Source organism: Anarhichas minor, unplaced genomic scaffold (assembly GCF_050575085.1).
Source record: "Anarhichas minor isolate MPS153535 unplaced genomic scaffold, ASM5057508v1 ptg000003l, whole genome shotgun sequence".
Classification (NCBI taxonomy): domain Eukaryota; kingdom Metazoa; phylum Chordata; class Actinopteri; order Perciformes; family Anarhichadidae; genus Anarhichas; species Anarhichas minor.
Genome location: NW_027466449.1, coordinates 10,624,064 through 10,643,918, shown reverse-complemented (window position 1 = coordinate 10,643,918; position 19,855 = coordinate 10,624,064). Strand labels below are relative to the sequence as shown.

The window sequence follows — 19,855 nt, the reverse complement described above, 5'->3', positions numbered from 1 at the left end:
AGCGCTGATTCAGTCTTCAGTTCAGCTGTCGGTCTGTACAACTTTTTATTCAACAGGAAATATCATTGCGATGTCTTTTAAAAGAAGGGAGTAATGTGTTCAGTGTGTTCCTGGATCACTGCGGGAAATATCTCAATAACTATTTGATGGATTGCCATGAAATTTGGTTCGAACATCCATGAATCCTTATGACTTTTCCTCTAGCGCCACCTTCTGGTCATTTTTTTTATTTGTCCAACACTTTGTTATATGACCAAATTCCAAATAACACAGCGCCTAAACTTCCTAAAACTAAAGGGAAAACCCTGCCATTGGTCTGTTTGACGTGTTGTAGTCTAACGCCTTTAGGATGGGTGCAGTACCACAATTCATCCACCAGACGGCGACATAAACCGTTTTCACATGTTATTATGAATGCTTCTCAATGCTCAAACTACAACATCTAGTCAGCCTGCATATTGCATTTGCTCTATCCTTCTTTCTCTTGCACTGTTTGCTCGGTTGGGGAATGAGTTCTTTCTTTTTTGCAGTGTCACTGACAGTGTCATCTTTTTTCTTTCACTGGCACAGGAAGGGCTGGGCGGTGTGTGAAATCTCACTGGCCTACTTGGTTCGTGTGTGTGTGTGTGCGTATGTGTGTGTTTCTGCGGCTGTTTTTAAATGGCTGCACTGCCAGATACTTTTTTCATGTTTATCATCAAGTGTTAACTTACAGTCACGCCACACTATCAAACATTTACTTACCGATACTAATTCAATGGTTATAGTGGTTCAGCTTCATGATGATATGAAAGGTTTGCTCAACAGGTTTGTCCTTTGCTTGTGTTGTGTTATGACTTTGTACATAGACCAAATGAATGACCAACTTCCTAACCTAAGTGTGACATTAAAGACACATTTCTGTTCAGTTCTTCTCATCTGCAGTTATTTATCCAAACGCTTTCCTGTCTGCGCATGGGCAGACGTGCTAGAAATTCAAATTCTGAATTCGGGGATTTTTTTCTCACTCTGGGGGATTTCCGTTAGAAGCTCTGCACTGCTGTCTGTCCACAGGTCAGTTTTCGGTAAGTAAGCAATTTATAACAGTGTGTTATAGAAGGCTGAGGAAGGCAGAGTAAAATGCTCCTCCATGCATGAATACCAACAACTGTAATCCAGTGACATTTGAGTAGCAATTAGCACAATTTATGCCAATTGATACGATTTTAAATCCCAAAACCACTAAGGTAAGTCATAATTTGTAGTTATGGCTTTATAAAGTTATATTTATTCTCTTCTGCTGGTTGAGTAAGTGAAAAGATTATTACTGTTGGAATCTGTAGTCTCACTTTTCATAGCATGAAGTAGCAGAATTGCTAATGTTAGCAGTACTATGCACACATGTACAGTTTTAGCATGCTTGAGGTGTTTAATGTTGAAATGTTGCTTAATTTAGGTAAGAAAAGTGTTATATGCCTTTAGCAGAGCGTCTATCAGCTATGTGTGTATGCAGGGTGAATATGTTGCTACATGTTGAACATGTCCTTAGATGTTTGTAGCAATGTGGGCAACTGCCCCTGGGACCAGAGGTTAGCATGCTACATTAGCTCAAAGCACCTCAGTCTGTGACTGAAAACTCAAAGCCAACTTGGCACTTTATAATAAGGAACCAAATACTGGAGTCTCACTTGATTTAACACAGGAATAGCTACTCAGACTGTTTTTTTTTTTAAAAACAATTTATTCAAACAGTAGTAATCTAGGATATTTGGTCCCCTGGTTTAAAAAAAACAAACAAGTACAACATTCATCAGATCCAGTTATAACTTGACATCGGAAAGCAAAAAAGGAACACTTTTTTTTTTTTTTTTTTTTTAAATGTAACATGTACATACAGAATGGCAGCTGAAAAGAAGAGAAAGATTACAGATGTATACTCAAAAACTAACCAACCCCATTATTTTGACAAAAGGGTAACAGACCAAAGTGCTGGGCTTACTCTTCTTATACAGAGTGACATGTCTTTAACATGTCTTCTTTAATCGTTCCTATTAAAAGTGACTCCATTAAGAATTTACATTGCCTGTAACAATCCCACATCTTGGAATAAAAATAGGATTATGTTATTGTTTCGATATAGGAGGCAGTCAATGAAAATAGAAAATTACACAAAAATAATTCTGTATCATAACAATTAGACATTTCTGTGCTAAAGATATTCATTACATGGGGTGTAATTTTAAATTTTGTACATTTAAAAACAAATCATGTCAGGGTGACAGTCTTGTAAAAACTATTTCAAAAAGTGTTCAAAAGAGGCACAAATACAGAGTTCAGTAGAGTTCACACTAGACACTGCAGCAACTCTATCAAGCAGAGAAGAAGAAACGATTTAAAAAAAAAGAAGGAATGGCAAGAAGTCCTCCAAGTGTCCATGGTTGTCATCTTGTTGATCAATCATTCTATGCATCCTCTTCCTCCTCTTCATCCTCATAGTATCGGTTTCGTTTGATCAAATCCTCCACCGTCACCTCCTCCTGCTGCTGCTGCTGCTGCTGCTCCACTTCCTCGCTGTCCCAGAACCCCACATCCTGAGACGACTGGCTGGCCACCGCCTCACCTTCAGGAGATGAGATGTCTGTCGGTGTCTCCTCCCGTTTCAGAGGCGGCATCTCTTCCTCCAAGACAGCTCCATCTTCCTCCTCCATCCTCTCCTCCTGCTCCTCCTCCTCCTCCTCCTCCTCCTCCTCCTCCTGCTCCTGCTCCTCCTGCTCCTGCTCCTCCTCAGGTTGTTCATCCGGGGTGTCGTCTTCCTCTTTGGTGAGATGATGTTGGTGAGCCATGTTGTCAGTGTTCATCTCCCCCTCCTGCTCCTCTCCAGAGCTGGTGTGGACATCCACGCAGCTATCCTCAGTGGGTGTCTGGCTGTCTGTGGACTGGCCGCCGTGCTGCAGCTCCATGTTGGAGGGTTCAGGACTGAGCTGCCCGTCGTCCACAGGAGGTGGCGGACTCTGTTTCCTGGGATCAGGAGAAGGAGCTTGTCCTGCCAGTGTGAAGGGCATGCTGCGCTCCTTCAAGGAAGAGGTCTGGCGCAGGCAGGGCGTCTCTCTGGACTGCTCTGGGGTTGAGGAGAGAGAGTCCTCCTCTGGGGGCCACTTAGCCCGGACGGGCTTACCGGGGGTCCCCTCCTCTACGGTTGTTGTGGCTCCACTGGGGCCGGTCGTGTCCTGCAGCTCCGTTCGTGGCGGCCAGGAGATTTTCAGCTTTCGGGTCTCACTGGGTCTGTCGGACTTCTCCGATGATCCCTGTCCCAGAGCCTCCATAGTGGCCATCAGCACGTTGACTTTAGCCAGCGGGGAGTCCTCCACACTGGGGCTGTCCAGGTCCGAGGCCGGGTTTTGGATCTTTGGCTTGGTCTGAGTGGTGGACTGTGGAGAGGTCTCACAGCTCTCCCCTTTGCTCTCCCACAGCTCTTTGTGGGGCCGGTGGCCGAAGCCCTCGTCGTAGTTGCCTTTGGCCTTGAAGAGCTGGCAGAAGTGCGCCTTGCAGTAGACGTTGTTGTGCAGGGAGGCGTAGTTCGCCAAACTAAATAATAAAAATGAAACCAAGCAGAAAATATAAACAAGCTAGTTAATCACAGACTTAATTTCAGGCATCTAACCAGAAATCCTTTGAGACGAGGGAGCTGGAAGTAGAAAAATGCTGACTGACTTCTAGATTTTTAGGAACCACCTTTGCAGCACTACACAAAAAAAACCCCGTAAATATATAAATCAATAATTGGCCATACAACACCGTCTCATGTCTATCTGGAGCTGTTCTGTACAGTGTTTGACTCTTAGGAGAATAAAGCAGCATTTCTGTAACGGACATTGTGAGGTATAACAATCCATGCAGTCAAGACAAATCACTCTTTTATTGTAATGGCATCTTGCTGGTTTATTAATGAAAATCTAAATATAAGCTGCTTTAGAGAAAATAATTACATGTGTTGTAATGCAACTGGTTGTTAGTGTTGCGTTAATGGTTATGGTTAGAGTCACATGTTCTTGTTTTGGTTGCATTAATGAATTTTAAAAACGCTCTTATTTCTTCTTTTTATTCTATTCTTATTTTAGTTTTAACTACCTTTCATTATCTCTCTATTTATCTGTACCCATTGATCAGCGCTTTTTAGCAGCCTGCAGCTACTTATGATAATTGTATTGATGTATTCAATTAGAGAGAAGCGTTTTGCTTTTGCTTCTACTTTGGATCAACTGTTGTGCTCGGCTTCATGTCGGTAAAGAGAACTGTGTGAAGAGTTTCCAAAGTGCCAAAAAATGTCTGCAAACAGTCAGTAAATACCCTCTGAAGTCTACTCCCTCCGTCTCTTTCAGAAACTATCGTTACGTCGGTGTCATCCTCACCTCAGTTTGGTGTTGCAGTGAGAGCAGCGGAAGCAGGAGCTGTGGTAAACGTGCTGATTGGCCACCAGCCTCTCCAGAGGATAGACGGTCTTCAGACACGCCACACAGGTCTCCCTCACAGGCAGGCAGAAGCTCTACGCACACAAAGAACATCCATTAATTCACAGCAGCAAAACATTAATGTGCGTCTTTCTGTGTCTTAGGTCGTTTCCTGCGAGGACTCACTTTGGGAGTCTTGGGCTGGGAGGAGTCTCTCTGATTGGAGGATACAGGTGTACCAGTAGCAGAGCCTGTTGGGAGCACAACATGACCAGAATGAGGAAAAAAAAAGAAAAGGTAGGGACATGTTTTGAACACTAGATGGAGCCATTTACATGTTTAATACAAGCAGAGTTCTTGACTTTTACACAGACTGATATGTTAGATGCTCAGGAATCTCAAATAAAGCATTGAATATAGTACTTTAGTACTCAAAATGGTATGTAGTGGATACAGTTATTACAAATAAATAATGAATCTCTGAATAATTCATTGGAACAATTTACTTTAAGCGCTTAAAATGTTGTCCATCCTTTGTCTACACCCAAACATGCCCTCTAATGATGGGCCGATTGCCAAGTTGTAATTAGGGGGGAGAATTCCTATCACCTGGAGTCATGATATGAAGACATGGAAAGTAAATTACCGTTGCTCTCTGGGGTAAAACCTTTCCTGCTGCTTGGTTCAAACTCTGAACTCTGGAAAAAGAAAAGAAACGATGTGAAGAGAGCAAACACAAACTGTTGCTCGTTTCAAAGTCGAACGCTTAACAGACGAACGACGCAGCGAAACATCCACCCCGTCTGAAATATGAAGTCATTTATATTCATTTGAAAATCACAAAAATAAGTTCAGACTCCTCACCAGGTCCAGAGTGCACGGAGGAACGTTTTCCTTCTGCTTCCCACAGAAACTGTCCAGCTGATCATTCTGACAGAAACAAGAGGGGAAGTTCAGTAACAAAATATAGAACATTAAACCCACAGTGCTCCTTTATACAAGACAAGCGCTCATCCTCGACTCCAGTCCAGAGTTTGGGTGATTGAATTTTGACAACAGAACAAAAACAGTCACCATGAAAGCTATTCGAATGTGTATAGTTGAAGCAGCACTTTCGAGATTCAGTGTTTCACTTGTCAGACACAAGTTAATGCTGATAATGCCATCCCGACTACTGGCGGTGCCCACCCTCCGGTCACCCCCGTTAGCGCCGTCTGTACTGTTGCAATTGTTTTCACACCGTTAGCGCTCCTAGCACCGTTAGCTGCTGGCTCAGCTGTTGAGAGCAGTGTGGAGGCACTAGATATGCTATGAGCCTTTCGTGTTTTGAACGCAGGACTTTTAGAACTGTAGGAATGAAATGCATTGTTTTGGAGGATGATTGACACGAGTACTCACAGTTACTGAGGTGGGAGGGACTTCCTGTTTGGAGATGGCAGCTTGGTAGAGGGCCATCCTGTCCCGGAGGGGAGTCGATTCTGCGAGACTTCCATCTGGTACAACAACAACACACAATCCTGAGAATGTAAAACTGATGCAAAAGATTGATGGTAACCATTAAACTTAAAACACAGATCATTACACAGAGCAGCTTGTACTCATTTAGAAAACACATTTGACATTTTAGAGCAAACTAGAAATACTTTGTGCTGCATTTGGAGTTTTACAAGCTAAAAAATAAGTTTGACGGCATTTTGATTGTTTGAAATATTCTGCATCACATGACAAATTATTTTCCTATTCAGATATAATTTGTTTCCACCAATCCCAGTTCAGACTGAGTGCAGACTCTGCTGGTTAATCATGCAGGCTGTGGACGGGACCATGAGGTCAGGAGTCGTGTGCAGTGTGTGGAGGGAAACGGGGGGGGGGGGGGGGCTCCGTCTGACTTCCTGCGCTCTCTGAAGCAGTCTGCTGATTACAGTGGTTCTACAGCGGTCACTTCTGGAAAGGATGTAATCCATCCAGAAGACGGCAGGACAACACGTAGAGAACATTGTTTTTGTGACCAACAAGTCCAACAATGCTGGATGACGTGCAGATGGAGGATTTGCGAACATTAGGGCAGTGGATGTTTTTAAAGAAAATACATATCTATTTGCGTTAACATTTGTTTTTCAAGCAGCTGTTATCGATATTTATATGCAGACAATGGATCACCAGAGGGTGATCGGTGGACTTTTGATTTTCTGGCCGCTAACTTTACTGTTCAGTATTCGTCTTGTTTACATGCAGCTGCTTTCGGCAAAAAAGCCGAAAGAACAACTGTGCAGTTAGAGACCATTTAATTCGCTTGTGATGACGTCAATACTCTAAGTTACGTGTGAAACGTACTAGCACAAAAATACCATGTAGGTTCTGGGGAAATATTTCTATTTCAGATAAAACTATCAAAATGCCATCGTTCTCTGTACATTTTGAGATATTCTCACTTTTATGACCATAGTTCAAAATACTTAGTTTTAAGAAATATTTGGTTCACGTTTCTACATTTAGAAATCTTTTGGATCAAAACATTTTGTGTTATTTAGTCAAATTTGATGAAAGACATTTTAGTATTTTTTTTTTTTTTACATTCATGACACAATTTCAATAATTTTGGTTAGTTAACCTACATGACCTAAAAGCTTATCTCGTACAGATTTGAGGGAAATTACAACTCAAAGAAATTACAAATGTAGACACTGGTGTATTGCAGAGTTTAAAAGAGTTAAATATCATTCAATTATATATTATCACAGCAAACTTATTAGCCACACACACACACACACACACACTATTGTTCCCAATCTCTCTCCAATTAATTTTCTTTTCATCACAAATAAAATCCCCAAAATTACAAAACCAAAAGAACAAAGGTACCTCCTAGTAACTGGTCCATGTTGGCAGTATTACCACCGTCTCTTCTGCTCGTTTGCTCTTTCGGCACCTGCAAAAAAAACTCATATAGTCAGACACACTGCAGTAAAAAAAAAAAAAATAAATAAAAACTTCGGAGTGTACTGCATGACTTCTGCAAACACACAGCCTGCTGATGCTCACATGTTTCAGCCAGCCGACCAAACGGGCTGGAAGCAACACTGTCCATCAGGAAGATCAAAGTATAGAAAGAAACGCAAGGACACGAGAGACTCAGAGGTAACGCACATGTGTGTGTGTGTTTGTTCAGTCCAAACCACTTTAATCCCCTTATGAGCTCAAAGAGACGGAGCCTCAGACAGTCTGTCAACAATCGCCGGCCAGAAAACAAATTAAACTGATCATTTGTCGGTCGTGATTTTACAATACATTCTTTGCCATTAATAAACCTGAAAATAAAAATATAAGAATTTAACCAGGATCTTCTTCTTCAGCTTGATTTGGCTCATGGTTGTGTGCCTGGTCAGTCTCTAAAGAACCTGATAATTCAATTAAAGAGTACATGCCTTAAATATATTGCAGCCCCCCCCCCCCCTCCAAAAAGAAATAAAAAAGAGCTTTAATCTGGTGAAGTCACAAGTCTCAACTCTCCAGCAGCAGTCAAACTACTCCCACCAACAGTCATGCCAACATAAGGACACGTACCGATTACACAGCAGGTCAGATTGGGCTTCTACACGTTTAGGCTTCAGTGTGTGAGAAACATCGAAGGTCCAGAAACCTGTTCTAGAGATTCACCCCTAAAATGCCTACTAAGATGTAGTTTTCATCTTCTGCGTTTACTACAGAGTCAGTGCCCGAGGTGGTAGTAGCTTTTACTCAGGTAAAAATACCAATTACACAGAGTATGTGGTCTTACTCTGCACCATGTTTGTACTCTTGGTTTAGACATCGATTCTTGTAGATTTTACCTCATCGTCATGAAATTAGCTGTTGCATCTTGAACCACCTCTCTGCAGCAACGTTTTTCCGCTTCCTTTTATAATAGCCCAGTGATTATGTCCAGTAGTGATGTGGATTATCAAGCCCAATCTGTTAACGAGCACCGTTTTTCAGTCCTGGATAAAGTTGCTCTTATTAAGACTAGATTGACTCATCTGAAATACATGAAGTAAATTTCCACCACTGATCACTGCCAGGTTGTGTTCTGGCCTCAAACATCCGATGAACACCGAGTCCTGACGGGCTCAGAGTGTCTGCAGGCTGCAGCAAGTAAAAGTTGGGAAAGATTTCACAAGAATAAACAAAGCAGAGGTTGAGGTGAACACTGAAGAACAACAAGTATGCTTCAGACAAGTCGATGCTCATCAGTTCTCACAGACGATATCCGAGTCACTGTTGCTCAGGGTTTTAAACTACACCCCAAAAAAAGAAATGAGCTAATAGGAAATTTTTGGTTTGCGTCATTTCATTGGATTTGTCGACAATATGACACATGAATAGCCTTATCCTGTTACAACATCTGCACAATGTGGTGTATATATGTAAAATTACAAACGTATGCTTAGTTCAAGTCAAAACCATTAGACAAACTAAATGTAGTGCTGAACCAATAACTTAAACCTGCCGTTACTAATTATTGGCCACTTTTGGGGCACCACGACAAGCTGTAAACAACATTAATATTGTAATGGTAAACTCGAAGGCTTAATGTTTTTGTACACTTAAGTGTGCATTTTGAATATATCCCGTGCCACACAATGCGATTGGTTGATGTCTTTATTTGCGGTGCGAAAGCTCAAATCAACCATATCTGGCTCTTAGGCTGCTAGTTGCTAACTGTGTCCGTCTGCGATTTGGTGCCCAACTCGTAGTGTGCAGGGCATTTTAGCCAACAGACATATTGAGAGTCATGAAAGTTAACCAAACCAGCAACAAAAAATACTAAAACAATTGAAAAACACTCCGAGGGGAACTGCTGAGTCATATGCTCTGTGGATTAGTCTATGACACAAACATGTAGTCATTTGATGCATCGTTACATGAATCCATTTTATTTAAATAGCACCTTTAAGCTTTATGATATTATAATCTTAAGAGCCCGACACAGGTGAGTAGTACGAGCATGAGGCCATCGCAGACGATGTCATCTGAGAGAGAGTCTTTGCCAAATCTGAGCATCTGAGTCAGGAGTGAGTTTAACATACAAGCACGTAGTCCTAAATAATTCATACGTATAACACACGGCGACTCAGAGCGTTCATGCGTGTTCAATTATGATTCAGAGTGCGTCTGGCCCTGTAGAACAGAGTGAGATCACAACAAAAGAAACAGCCGTCATCATGATAATGGATCTATCCCCGAGGATGGATTATCTTCCAGAAACTGGAGGTGAAGCTTTGTAGGATAGGGGGTGTCTGACTGGTTTGCATGCGTGTGGGTGTGTGTTGGGGGGGGAGGGATGTAAACAAGCAGCCGGGCCATGCGTGACCAGGCTGGGTCTCAGGAGGCTGATCAGTGGGCTAGACAAAGAATCTGCCGCTAATCCTGATACCATTAAAGCTCTCTTACAGACTGACTTGCCGTAATAACCCCACCCTGTCCCTGAACCCGCCTCACACACAAACACACAATTCACCTAAAACAATAGGATGTTCTTACATTATGCAAAACAAAGACAGAAGAGGAAGGGAACCACATCATGACTTAATATCTTTTAAACAAGGGAATATACCCAAGCCACTCAATAATATTATTCAAAGTGAAACGACACCGTTCAAGGAGCCACTGATAAAGTTAGCCCACTAAGAGGCCTTTGAGAGGCTGTTTTAATTACAAGCACTTCTGCAGCCGTGTCGACTGAAAGGCCTCATTCAGCTGCAGAGAAAACATCCTAATCTAACAGAGAAGTCAACAAAAACAGGCAGAAAAAGTGAAAGTAGACGGCGTGTCTCAGGGTAATGAAGCCGGGTGCCTGTTCAGAGGCCAAACAAAGAAAGCAAGAAACCCCATATTGAACGATTTGAATGGAAACACCATAGCTACCTCTCGTGAAGGCGACCGGGGGAAGAAAAAAGGACCAGAAGGGATAAATGTCAGCAGAGAGCCGGGAGGTGAAGCCAGTTCAGAGGGAGAGTACGACTGAATCCAGCAGACTTTTACACCAGCAGTGAGGAGGCACAGACTGAGCAGAGCAGCCTCGATCTGGCTTATGACAGGGGAGACGGAGATGGGGAGGAGGGAACATAGACTGGGTGGGAATAGGAAAGGCGACAGGGAGCAGGTGCTACAAGGGGGGCTGCTCAAAAGAGGGGTGTGGCCGGATGAAGGTGGGGATGATGACGGGGGGGCGGGCGGGGGGGGGGGGGGGGCAAAGTGTGCCATGGTATTACAGACGGTTCAGAGGGTGTGTGCAGTTTTTGTTTTTACCGTGTCCCGGTCCCCCAGTCTTAGAATAAAGCGGCTGGCGTTTGCGGTGGCGTCCTTTGGGACAGGAGGTGGGGAAGCAGCTGGTGCGGGGGGGGGGGGGGGGTCGACAGAGGGAGTGAAGGAGGGAAGGGGGAGGATAGGTGGCTGAGCCGTGTGTGGGAGGGAGGGGCTGGTTCGCTAGGCAAGCAGGGTGAGGGTCAATTAATTTCGGAGCGCCTCACGACTGCATGCTTCCCCGGCCTGAAGAGGGGAGGGAGGGGGGTTAGGGAGATACGGGCTGGGTGGGGGGAGTCAAATAATCTACAGCAACGCAACTCATCAACATGATAGCATTCTCACAATGCTGACATGCTAATATTTTGATGTGTAGCATGTTAGCCATTTTAGTTAAGCATGTTAGCATGCTAACATTTGCTAATTAGCACTACACTCAAATTAAAGCTGAGGCTGAAGGGAATGTCATCAATGTCTTTGGAAAATGTTGTGCATTACATCCAGTAGATGTTAAGATATTTCACAGGATAAATTTACCTTGCTGTGGCACTAAAATAAAAGTCAGGGGATCACCAAATTCAGTAGGATTTATCTTCTGGGGAACATGAATCTCTGTGGAAAATGGTATGTCAATGAATCCACCAAATAGTTAAGTAATTTTCGACTGGACCAAAGTTGAGGACAGACCAACATTTCTACCCCTACAGCCATGTTGTCTAAAAAAAGAAGATACTGGAGGTCGAGGTTTAGGAGGAGGAGGGAGGGTTGAGAGAGAAAATATGGAGGAGCTGGACGGAGGGCTGAGGAGCAGAGAAGTGGACAACAAGGATGATTGATGAGGTGGGGAGGGGAAGAGGAGAGCTTTGATGGCCGTGGGGGGGAAGACCGTCTGAAGAGGCTCAGAGTGCAGATCAGCTGTCTGCAGTCATGAGCCTGCCAGCCGGCACCATTACATCATCTGCCCTGAGAAGAGGAGCTCAACAAAGAGAAGCCGAAGGCCCGGCCTCAGCTATACAGTGGACACCATTGTAAGAACTAGATCTTGTATTACTGCTTTATGATCTCCCTAAACAATCCCTCTTTTGGTAAGACAACTACGCAACATGTAGTAAAAAGACTCCCCAAAGCGCTCCTCAATCTCCCTTTTTTAAAAGCCCACATGTAGGTGGTCAGTCTTGTGATGAAAGCACATTTGTTTTGTTTTCCGACGACATATTTTTGGCAAGAACCACTTCTTTGTTTGTCACGGATCCCACGAAACCTCAACAAACCATCTTAGGTTTAAAGTCTGTTGATATTCTGTAATTTTCTTCTTCTCAATCCCACATACAGTCCTCTTGCTGCAAGTCCTCACTGGAGCGCCTAATGTGGATTAATCCACAGCTGAAAGTAGTCCCTAACAAATGCACTATTTACTCCAGATTGAGTGTTTTATAGGAATACTTTTGACAGTTTTGCAAATATACTTAGAATAGATGAGAAGGTGGATATCTCTCTTAAAGCTGTGACGCCAGCAGCTAGTTAGCTTAGCATAAAGACTGGAAACAGCTAGCCTGGCTGACTGGTATAACTCCCAGTAAAACCACCAAAACGTGTCATTTTTACACTTTGGTTTTAGTGAGGATTAAACAAAACTAGATACAATTTGTTTATTAGTGAGCTTTCGTCAGAACCAGGCTGGTCTGTTGCCAGTCTTTGTGCTAAGATAAGATTAACTAGCCGTAGTTTCATACTTCTGTACAGTTGTGAGAGTAGTTCTGATTCTCTCATCCAAGTCTTGACAAGAAAGTGAATGAAAGCAAACATTGTTTTAGGAAATTGTCGAGCTTTTGTAAAAAAAAAAAAACAAGTTTATAAAGATTTACTTCTTCAGTGGGAACCAGTTATTTTCGGGCTGAGAGCCACAGACAGTGAGCACAAACACCCGCTAGCGCAATGAATCAAACTTGCACGCTAAGATACTAATGCGATAAGTATTGCGAAACCATGACTTTATTAGACCACAGTCCACTGCCGTTTCAAATATTACACCTCATAATGCGTCGGCTTTGGGAGGCTCATTCCTAACCGGGTGACCGCAGCGGAAACATTGATTTCAGCAGCATTTAAAAGAAGATTTGTTCTTAGAATATCTGACGTTTAACCAATTTTGACTGTTTTCTTACTTTTAAACTTGTCAACCAGTCCAAGTCAGGGAAATGAGTCCTTTTGTGGGATTTGTTGACAAAAAAAAACAGAGTAACACCGTCCCCATCCTTTAAAAAAAGAAAAAAGATCCACACGTGAGTGGTGATAGTGTTTGAGACATTTTGTAGGGCAGACTTATCTGGTAAAAAAATAAATACATTTACAGGAATGGACGAGCAGAAATTCTTCAGAGGAGTGGCTGTTTGCCTGAGGGAGTTGGCTCCGAGTTACAGGAGATGCCGTCGCCTCAATCAACTTCTCTAATGAAGCTGCTCACATCTCACAGCATCCAGTCAGGCTGTGCAGGTTGCATAAAGTGCAAAGTTTTTCGCTAAAAACACTATCAGAGCAGCGAAAGTGAGCCGAGCCAATGGCCACAAAATGCTTTGTGGATCTGAAGGGAACTGCGTATTTGAGTGATTTTTGTGAGTTTGTCACTACAAGTGATCAAGTCATGTGATCCATGATTGATATCAAAATCTTGACCATAGCACCTCAATTACTGTGGTGCCATATTTTCTAATCAATCATGTACAGTATAGAGCACAAAACACAAAGTAAGTGGTTTATTTTAAAAACTCAGTGAATACAGAAACAGTCTGCTTCTTAATGCCTCATAATGGCTCGTAATGTTCTCTTCCCGTTGTAAATGGGCGCTCTGTGTTGAGGAAACACAGCACGGTCGTTGTTAACATGTCACACCTCGAGTATGAGCTCTTTACATTTTACACGCCTCAAGTGAATGCATGACTGGACGTTAGAAGATTTTTATGCTCCACAAATAACAATTAGCTGCCCCGGGGTGCATGAGGCTCCGGTCACCGATGCTTGCCGACAGGATGTGCAAGTCAGCTGAGTGCGTGTGTGTGTTTTGAGATACGGGTTGGTGAAGTGAAGCTGCACCATGTGACTAGCAGCATGAAGATACTGGAGGGATCTGACCTCTTTGAGAACAAGCATATTTTTTTACTTAAACTGAAACCAATCACGATGTTTTCTGTTTGAGATGAAACTAACGAAAATGTCAGACCCTTAACTTATACCTCCCTAGGCGTTGAACAGAAGTCCAACACATGAAATGGAGAAACCAAACGCGATGTTTACATGAAGGTAAAAAGGACAATCTGCTGGTCATCATTAGTGAAAATAGAAGACTCACCTTGTCGGTCAGGTTCTCTCCCTTCTCAAACATCAACTTGAGGCTGTTGAGGGGGACACTGGGCATCTCAGAGTCAGATACTTCAGCTGCTGTTGGTCCCTCCCGCTCCTCTGAATCTCTGCTGGGCTTCTCCATGTCGGTCAGATCCTCGTGTTGAGCAGAACGCAGCTGGCTGGTGCTCATCTCACTGGTCTCAGAGTGAAGCAGCGTCTTCGGCTCAGTATCCTGGTCTTGTGACAGTGTGATGGTTTTAGAGGCGTCTGGCTGGTTCTCAATCTGTGATGTGGGTGTAGGTTTGGGGCCTGTTGGTTGGCTGATGTGGCTCTGAGGGTCAGCTGGGATGTAGGCTTGAGGTTGGGGTCTGTGGCTGGATGGCTGCTGCTCCCAACGTTTCTTTAAAGCACTCAGATTCCCACTGCGCAGTGTGGAGGGAAGAGGTTCTGCAACCTGCTGAGAAAAACGAAAAATTAAAAAAAAAGCACTTCACACTTAGTGATCAACACTTTGACATCCTCAGTCTGTGGCTATCAGCTCCAAACACCTTGGTTCCTACTGCAGACCTAAATGTCTCTCAAATAATGTTATTCATTTTTCAAAACAGTTTTTAAGCAATTTTAAGCAAACAGAAGAAAATATTGGGTTTGTTGAGGACTATTTTAAGCAGGAGCGAGTATGTCAGGCAGCAGGACGGTGTATGTACGACTGGATCCAACAATTATTTTCATTATCAATTAATCTGCTCAGGGTTTGTCGTTGAAATGTCAGAAAAACATCGCCCATAATATTCTGGAAACGCAAGTAATCAGTCCAAAGATATTTAGTTGCAATTTGGAAGATCTCGTTTGTCTTTGAAGGAACCTATGGGGATAAGCGGTAATTGCAGTTTGTTTTAAAAATCGAATTTCCCCAATTGTACGCCGCTTGCGTTTTTCCACCGGAAATGTCCCCACAGACACCTAGTTCACAATAATGGAAATGCAAGCGCTTTCATCTGTGGACCATAGCCTCAATCACCATTGTGTAACCTTATTCGGTGATACATACCGACTTCTCTTTAAATGAAAATCTTTGAGCTTACTTGCAAACTATCACACATAAGCAAAAGGAAAAGCATATAACCTTTACATTTGAGAAGCTGGAGCCATTTTTTCTAAAAATGTCAAAGTTAATCAACTAATAACAGGTTGTAGATCTAAAAAAGGCCTTTAACTTATGTTGGTGGCAATATATTCAGATTAATTTAAGCATAAAAGTTAATTGTCTGTAATGTATCCGAAAAGTGAAAAATGTCCACTTACAATATCCCAAAAACTCAAGGTGAGGTCTTCAAACAATCAAAAACCCAAGATAGACTCCGTTAACTTTCACATTTAGTAAAAGAGTTTGCTTAATCGATTAGTCAGATGTCCTCTCGTGCAGAATAGGAGCATTTAACAAAGAATTTGGCTGCATGAGTATTTAAACAGAGTAGTGGGAAGGCAGAAGATAAACTGCCAGCAACACAAACCAACAGGATGACTCACTATTTCTGTTAAAGCTTTGGCAGAGAACACAAACACTTTTAGTTTGTTCAATGAATTCCATCAATGTTGGAGTGACACCACCTGGTCCTCAAGACTGCTGAATGAAGCTAAAAACACCAACTATAACACTGTTACACACACACGTTAAACTACACGTTAGCATTCATGCAAGCAAACACTTTCAGCTATGAAAGACAGAAGGAAGGAGACAGACAAAGAGCTGCTCAGCATGCAAGTCTCTAAACCTGAAACTGCAGGACACAGAACAAAAAGCTGGAAAAACCCACCAAAGTAAAGTAGCGAGTTAAAAACCTGAGAGAGACGCTGAAGACCCGGCTGTCCAGTTGGCGTTGTGTGTTTGAAATGTATGCGTGTGTTGAGTGTGTCTGCTGGCCGGCTACAAGCTGTCCCAGATGTGAACGCCTTGAGAAGTGATCAGAGCAGCATGAAGTAACTAGCCCACCCCCCTCCTACAGAGGGAAGGAAGGAGGGAAGGAAACAGAGAGGGAGTGGACTGAATGAGGGAGTTAGGGGCGGGGAGGGAGAGAAAATCAGAAACAGAGACAGTCAGTGAGGGAAAATAAGTCCAGGAAATGAGAAGGTAAAAGGAGAGCATGCTCGAAAAAAAATGAAATCTTCCACAAAGAACTGCAGAGAGCAGAAACCTGGATAAACAACAAGGTTCTGATAAGCCTTCTTTGCATCTCTATCTGATGTTTATTTTAGGGATTGGAGTCGACAGTAACACCTTCGACTACCTTTCCCATTTCTACTCTTTATTTTTTCTATGGTGGGGAATGTGGGAGGAATGCTACAGAACACTTATTTCAGGAACCCAGTTCAAAAATCAAACACGACAAAATTGCAATCACAAAAGTTCTGCATTAAAAATGACTGGGAGGTAACCAGCAACACAAGAAGACAGTAAATTTGCATGTTAGCGTGTAAATATTTGCTAGTACTTAAGATAAAGTACAGCTGAGGCACCAAATTGAGATTTTGACCTGATGATGGCACCAGAGGAAAAGTCACCAAACTTCATGACAATAAATTCAGTAGTTGTTGGGAGATTTGACTCAAAACCACCAATGTGAACTTCATGGTGGCACTGAAGGAAACCGCAGAGGATCAGTGGAGTTTTAAATGTCCTTTAACAGAAATAAGGCAATAAAAAAAAAAGCAAAGTGCCGCAACAACCGATGTTTCAGAGAGGAAAAAGCAAAACGCATAGCTGAGATTGTAGAGAAGCACTCTGAGCCTGCACACCCTTCCTGCTGTGCTCCATACCCTCAGTGACGGCATCCAACAAGCCTTCCCACACAGATCAGGTGGGACCAAGGAGTCTTGCGACCACCGCTGCATGACAGCAGATGCCAATACGCCTCACCTACTTTTGCCGCTGTGTATGTGGAGATGCTGAACAAGATGTTTAAGATTAATTTCTCAAAATAAAAGTTTTATAGCCTTAAATTGCAGAGAAGGAGCAGTGTTGAAAGTAACAAAGTAGATTTACTCAAGTCTTGTACTTCCATTTTCAGCTACTGTATACTTTTACTTCACTACAGTTCAGAAGGACACATATTGTACTTTTTACTCCACTACAATTATCTGAAAGCTATAGTTACCAGCTACTTTGATTTTACATACAAAACTCCTGATCAATCTATAAAATATGCTGCATTATTATTAAATGACAGGCGCTGCATGCCCACACAAGTGTGTTATGGCTGGTTAGATGTTCTAAGGTTGGACACAGATCACAAATCTCCGTGCACTAATAAAAAGGATTAAGTTGCAGCTTGTCTTGAAAAACACCAACAGGAGAGTGAGGATGTTAAATCAAGCCTCGTCTGTGCATGCCCACTGAGAAGGAAAAAAATAACTGGTGAAAAATGAAAAACAACAGTGCGGGTGCATGGACCCATCAGTGTGCAAGGTCGTTGAACTAACGGCTCATGAAGTAGCTCAAATTAAGTCCAGCATGGGAATCGCTGTTACAGTCTGATTTACCTTTTAAAAACACTACGGTTCCCTTTGTGCAGTTTTGCTATGCGTTTTTATGCAGGTGCTTGTATGAACATTTTGCGCTACCTTTTGTGTAAATAACTTAAAATTAGATTATCCAGGCCAAATAAAACAAAACAAAAATTGCCCACTCACCGTTAGAGGAAGTGTAAGAGGTCATATCCACATCTAAAAGGCCTGTTCTACTTTTTTTGCCAGTGTACAGAGATGGCACTATTCATTTTGGCTTCCTGACATTACTTCTTGAAAAGCCTGAATTCAACAGAACAAATTTCACATTTGTTTACAATGACATCATTTTCCTCTCGTGCCGTCTTGGTAGAAAAAAAAAAAGCCAAATTTCCTCCAAAACCTGCATGGACTCCGGATTTAGGGCTTTAACAAGCTACATCCAAAAAAATTAAAAAAATCAACAAATATACACAATGCCAGAAAATCTGTAGTTGTACCCACACCAGTGAAATTCCAAAACAAAACAATAACACTTTGAGCTAGTTTTAAGAAGTTAAACGGGTCATTAATTCCCTCTTTGTATTGCTATGAAAACATCTCCTTCAACAACTGCCTTCATTCGCCTAAAAACTAAATTTGAACACATTATAATTTACCTTCACCCAGTACTCCTTTTAACTGAACAAAAGATTGAACATATAATGAAACTCAATGCAACTTTTACTTGAGTGAAGTATCTGAACACTTCTTCCACTACTGTGAAGGAGTGAATCCTGACATATTTCACGTTGAATAAGTTACCTACCGCTTTCTTCTTCTCTGCATTTCCCTCCTCTGCTGCCATCTGGTACCTGAGGAGGAGGACGTTGGGAGTGAATGGGAGAACATTTATGGAGATCCCATCATCACAAACTGCTGGTCCAAACACCCAGGAAACTAATATGAAATATCTCTGGCCTCTCAAAGAACATTAGATGATTTCATGCATGGAAAATATTCGGCCCACCTCACAGGAAGTCACTTGGTCACTTCCTGTGAGGCGGCAGAGGAAGTTACAAGTAGATTTCATGTTTTGTTTCGCCTCTGCTTCTGATGTAAAGACAGATAATCTAGACCTTGTCTTAAACGGTCTTGTCAAATTGTTTAGTCAAGAGATCTGAAGAGGGGAAAAGAAAAGTATTTCACAAGACAGGAGCAAATATATATTTTTTTTCATTGTGCGACTCAACAAAACATGTTAAATATAAGTGTATTTTAGGAATATGTCAGTATGTTGCAGGTTTATCCATTCTTAAAATGTGGATTAGTGACAAAAACTAAATTGAACCATGTCACAGTTGATGGAACAAAAAAATATTGTAAACTGTTCATTATTTTTTTTTTGCCCTCAAACAGAGCAGTACTATCCCCTAGTGGTCAGACGGAGAAAGTGCAGAGTGTAAACATCCTACCACGCAACCACCTTCTCAATCCACAAATGAGGAACTTGATACGTGTAACAGGTAAAAGAGGCGAGCCATGAATGTTGGTGCACTTACAGTAATCTAAAAGTCTGCAATACCCAAAAATGACACAACTGGAGTAACTGGTTAAAGCCGATGGCGTGATTAAATTACAGAAAAGAGGAAACTGAAAACAGCTGAGTGGCAAGAAAGTGTTGTGCGGAAGAACCTTGACCTCATTTCTGAAGTGAGGGATAAAAAAAATAAAGTGTTATCTGCTGAGTGGCTGCTGGTGAATTATTAATTATATCCGCGGTGGAAGCCAGAGGGGAAGAGTGAGCGAAGGTTAGACTTACTTAGAGAAGCGTTCTGCAATGGCGTTGTTTTTCCCCCGGGCAGAGACGATGGACATCTCCTTGGCGGTGACCCTCACAGACTGGGACGCCCACGGTCTGCGGCTGAATGGAGCGGTGGAGGCCATCTTTGCTAAACGTCTGAGCAATCAATTTGTCTTGTCAGCTTTCCAGAAACACACGTCGTAACTCTGAGAGGACACACACAAAAAAAGAGCTTATTGAGCCGGATGAAAACAAGGCAAATAATCACATTATTCAGTACTGCTGTTAAACTCTTGATCGTAGTTCCTTCTCTGCAGTTTTGCAGCTCTAAAACTGGAGAGTTAAAGTTGAAAGGACCACCCTTCCTGTACATTTAAATTTTGATGACACTTGCCCCTTATCTTCACACATGTGCGTAGTTAAACACAGCTCAGCTCAGACAGGCCTGGCTTTTACATCATTACAAAACATCACCAAGAGATCAATATATTGTTGCCAGACTCCACATTTGACTGTTTGT

General features: G+C 42.3%; 1 protein-coding gene across 4 annotated transcripts; it reads right to left on the bottom strand.

The window, feature by feature from the left end:
* Positions 1-2,386: 2,386 nt before the first annotated feature.
* On the bottom strand, positions 2,387-19,644 carry lima1a (LIM domain and actin binding 1a). 4 transcript variants are annotated; one of them, XM_076097260.1, is made up of 11 exons: positions 19,354-19,644; positions 18,361-18,406; positions 14,056-14,505; positions 12,875-12,964; positions 7,290-7,356; positions 5,826-5,920; positions 5,292-5,357; positions 5,074-5,125; positions 4,614-4,678; positions 4,389-4,522; positions 2,387-3,564 (listed from the first exon to the last, which is right to left on the bottom strand). In XM_076097260.1, the coding sequence occupies exons 1-11, from the start codon at positions 19,476-19,478 to the stop codon at positions 2,442-2,444; spliced, it is 2,313 nt and encodes a 770-aa protein (XP_075953375.1). In that variant the 5' UTR covers positions 19,479-19,644; the 3' UTR covers positions 2,387-2,441. The 4 variants fall into 4 exon arrangements, with proteins under 4 accessions (XP_075953375.1, XP_075953384.1, XP_075953393.1 ...); XM_076097269.1 differs by having other exon boundaries at positions 14,056-14,502; positions 19,354-19,643; XM_076097278.1 differs by lacking the exon at positions 12,875-12,964 and having other exon boundaries at positions 19,354-19,635.
* Between the last annotated feature and the right edge of the window lie 211 nt (positions 19,645-19,855).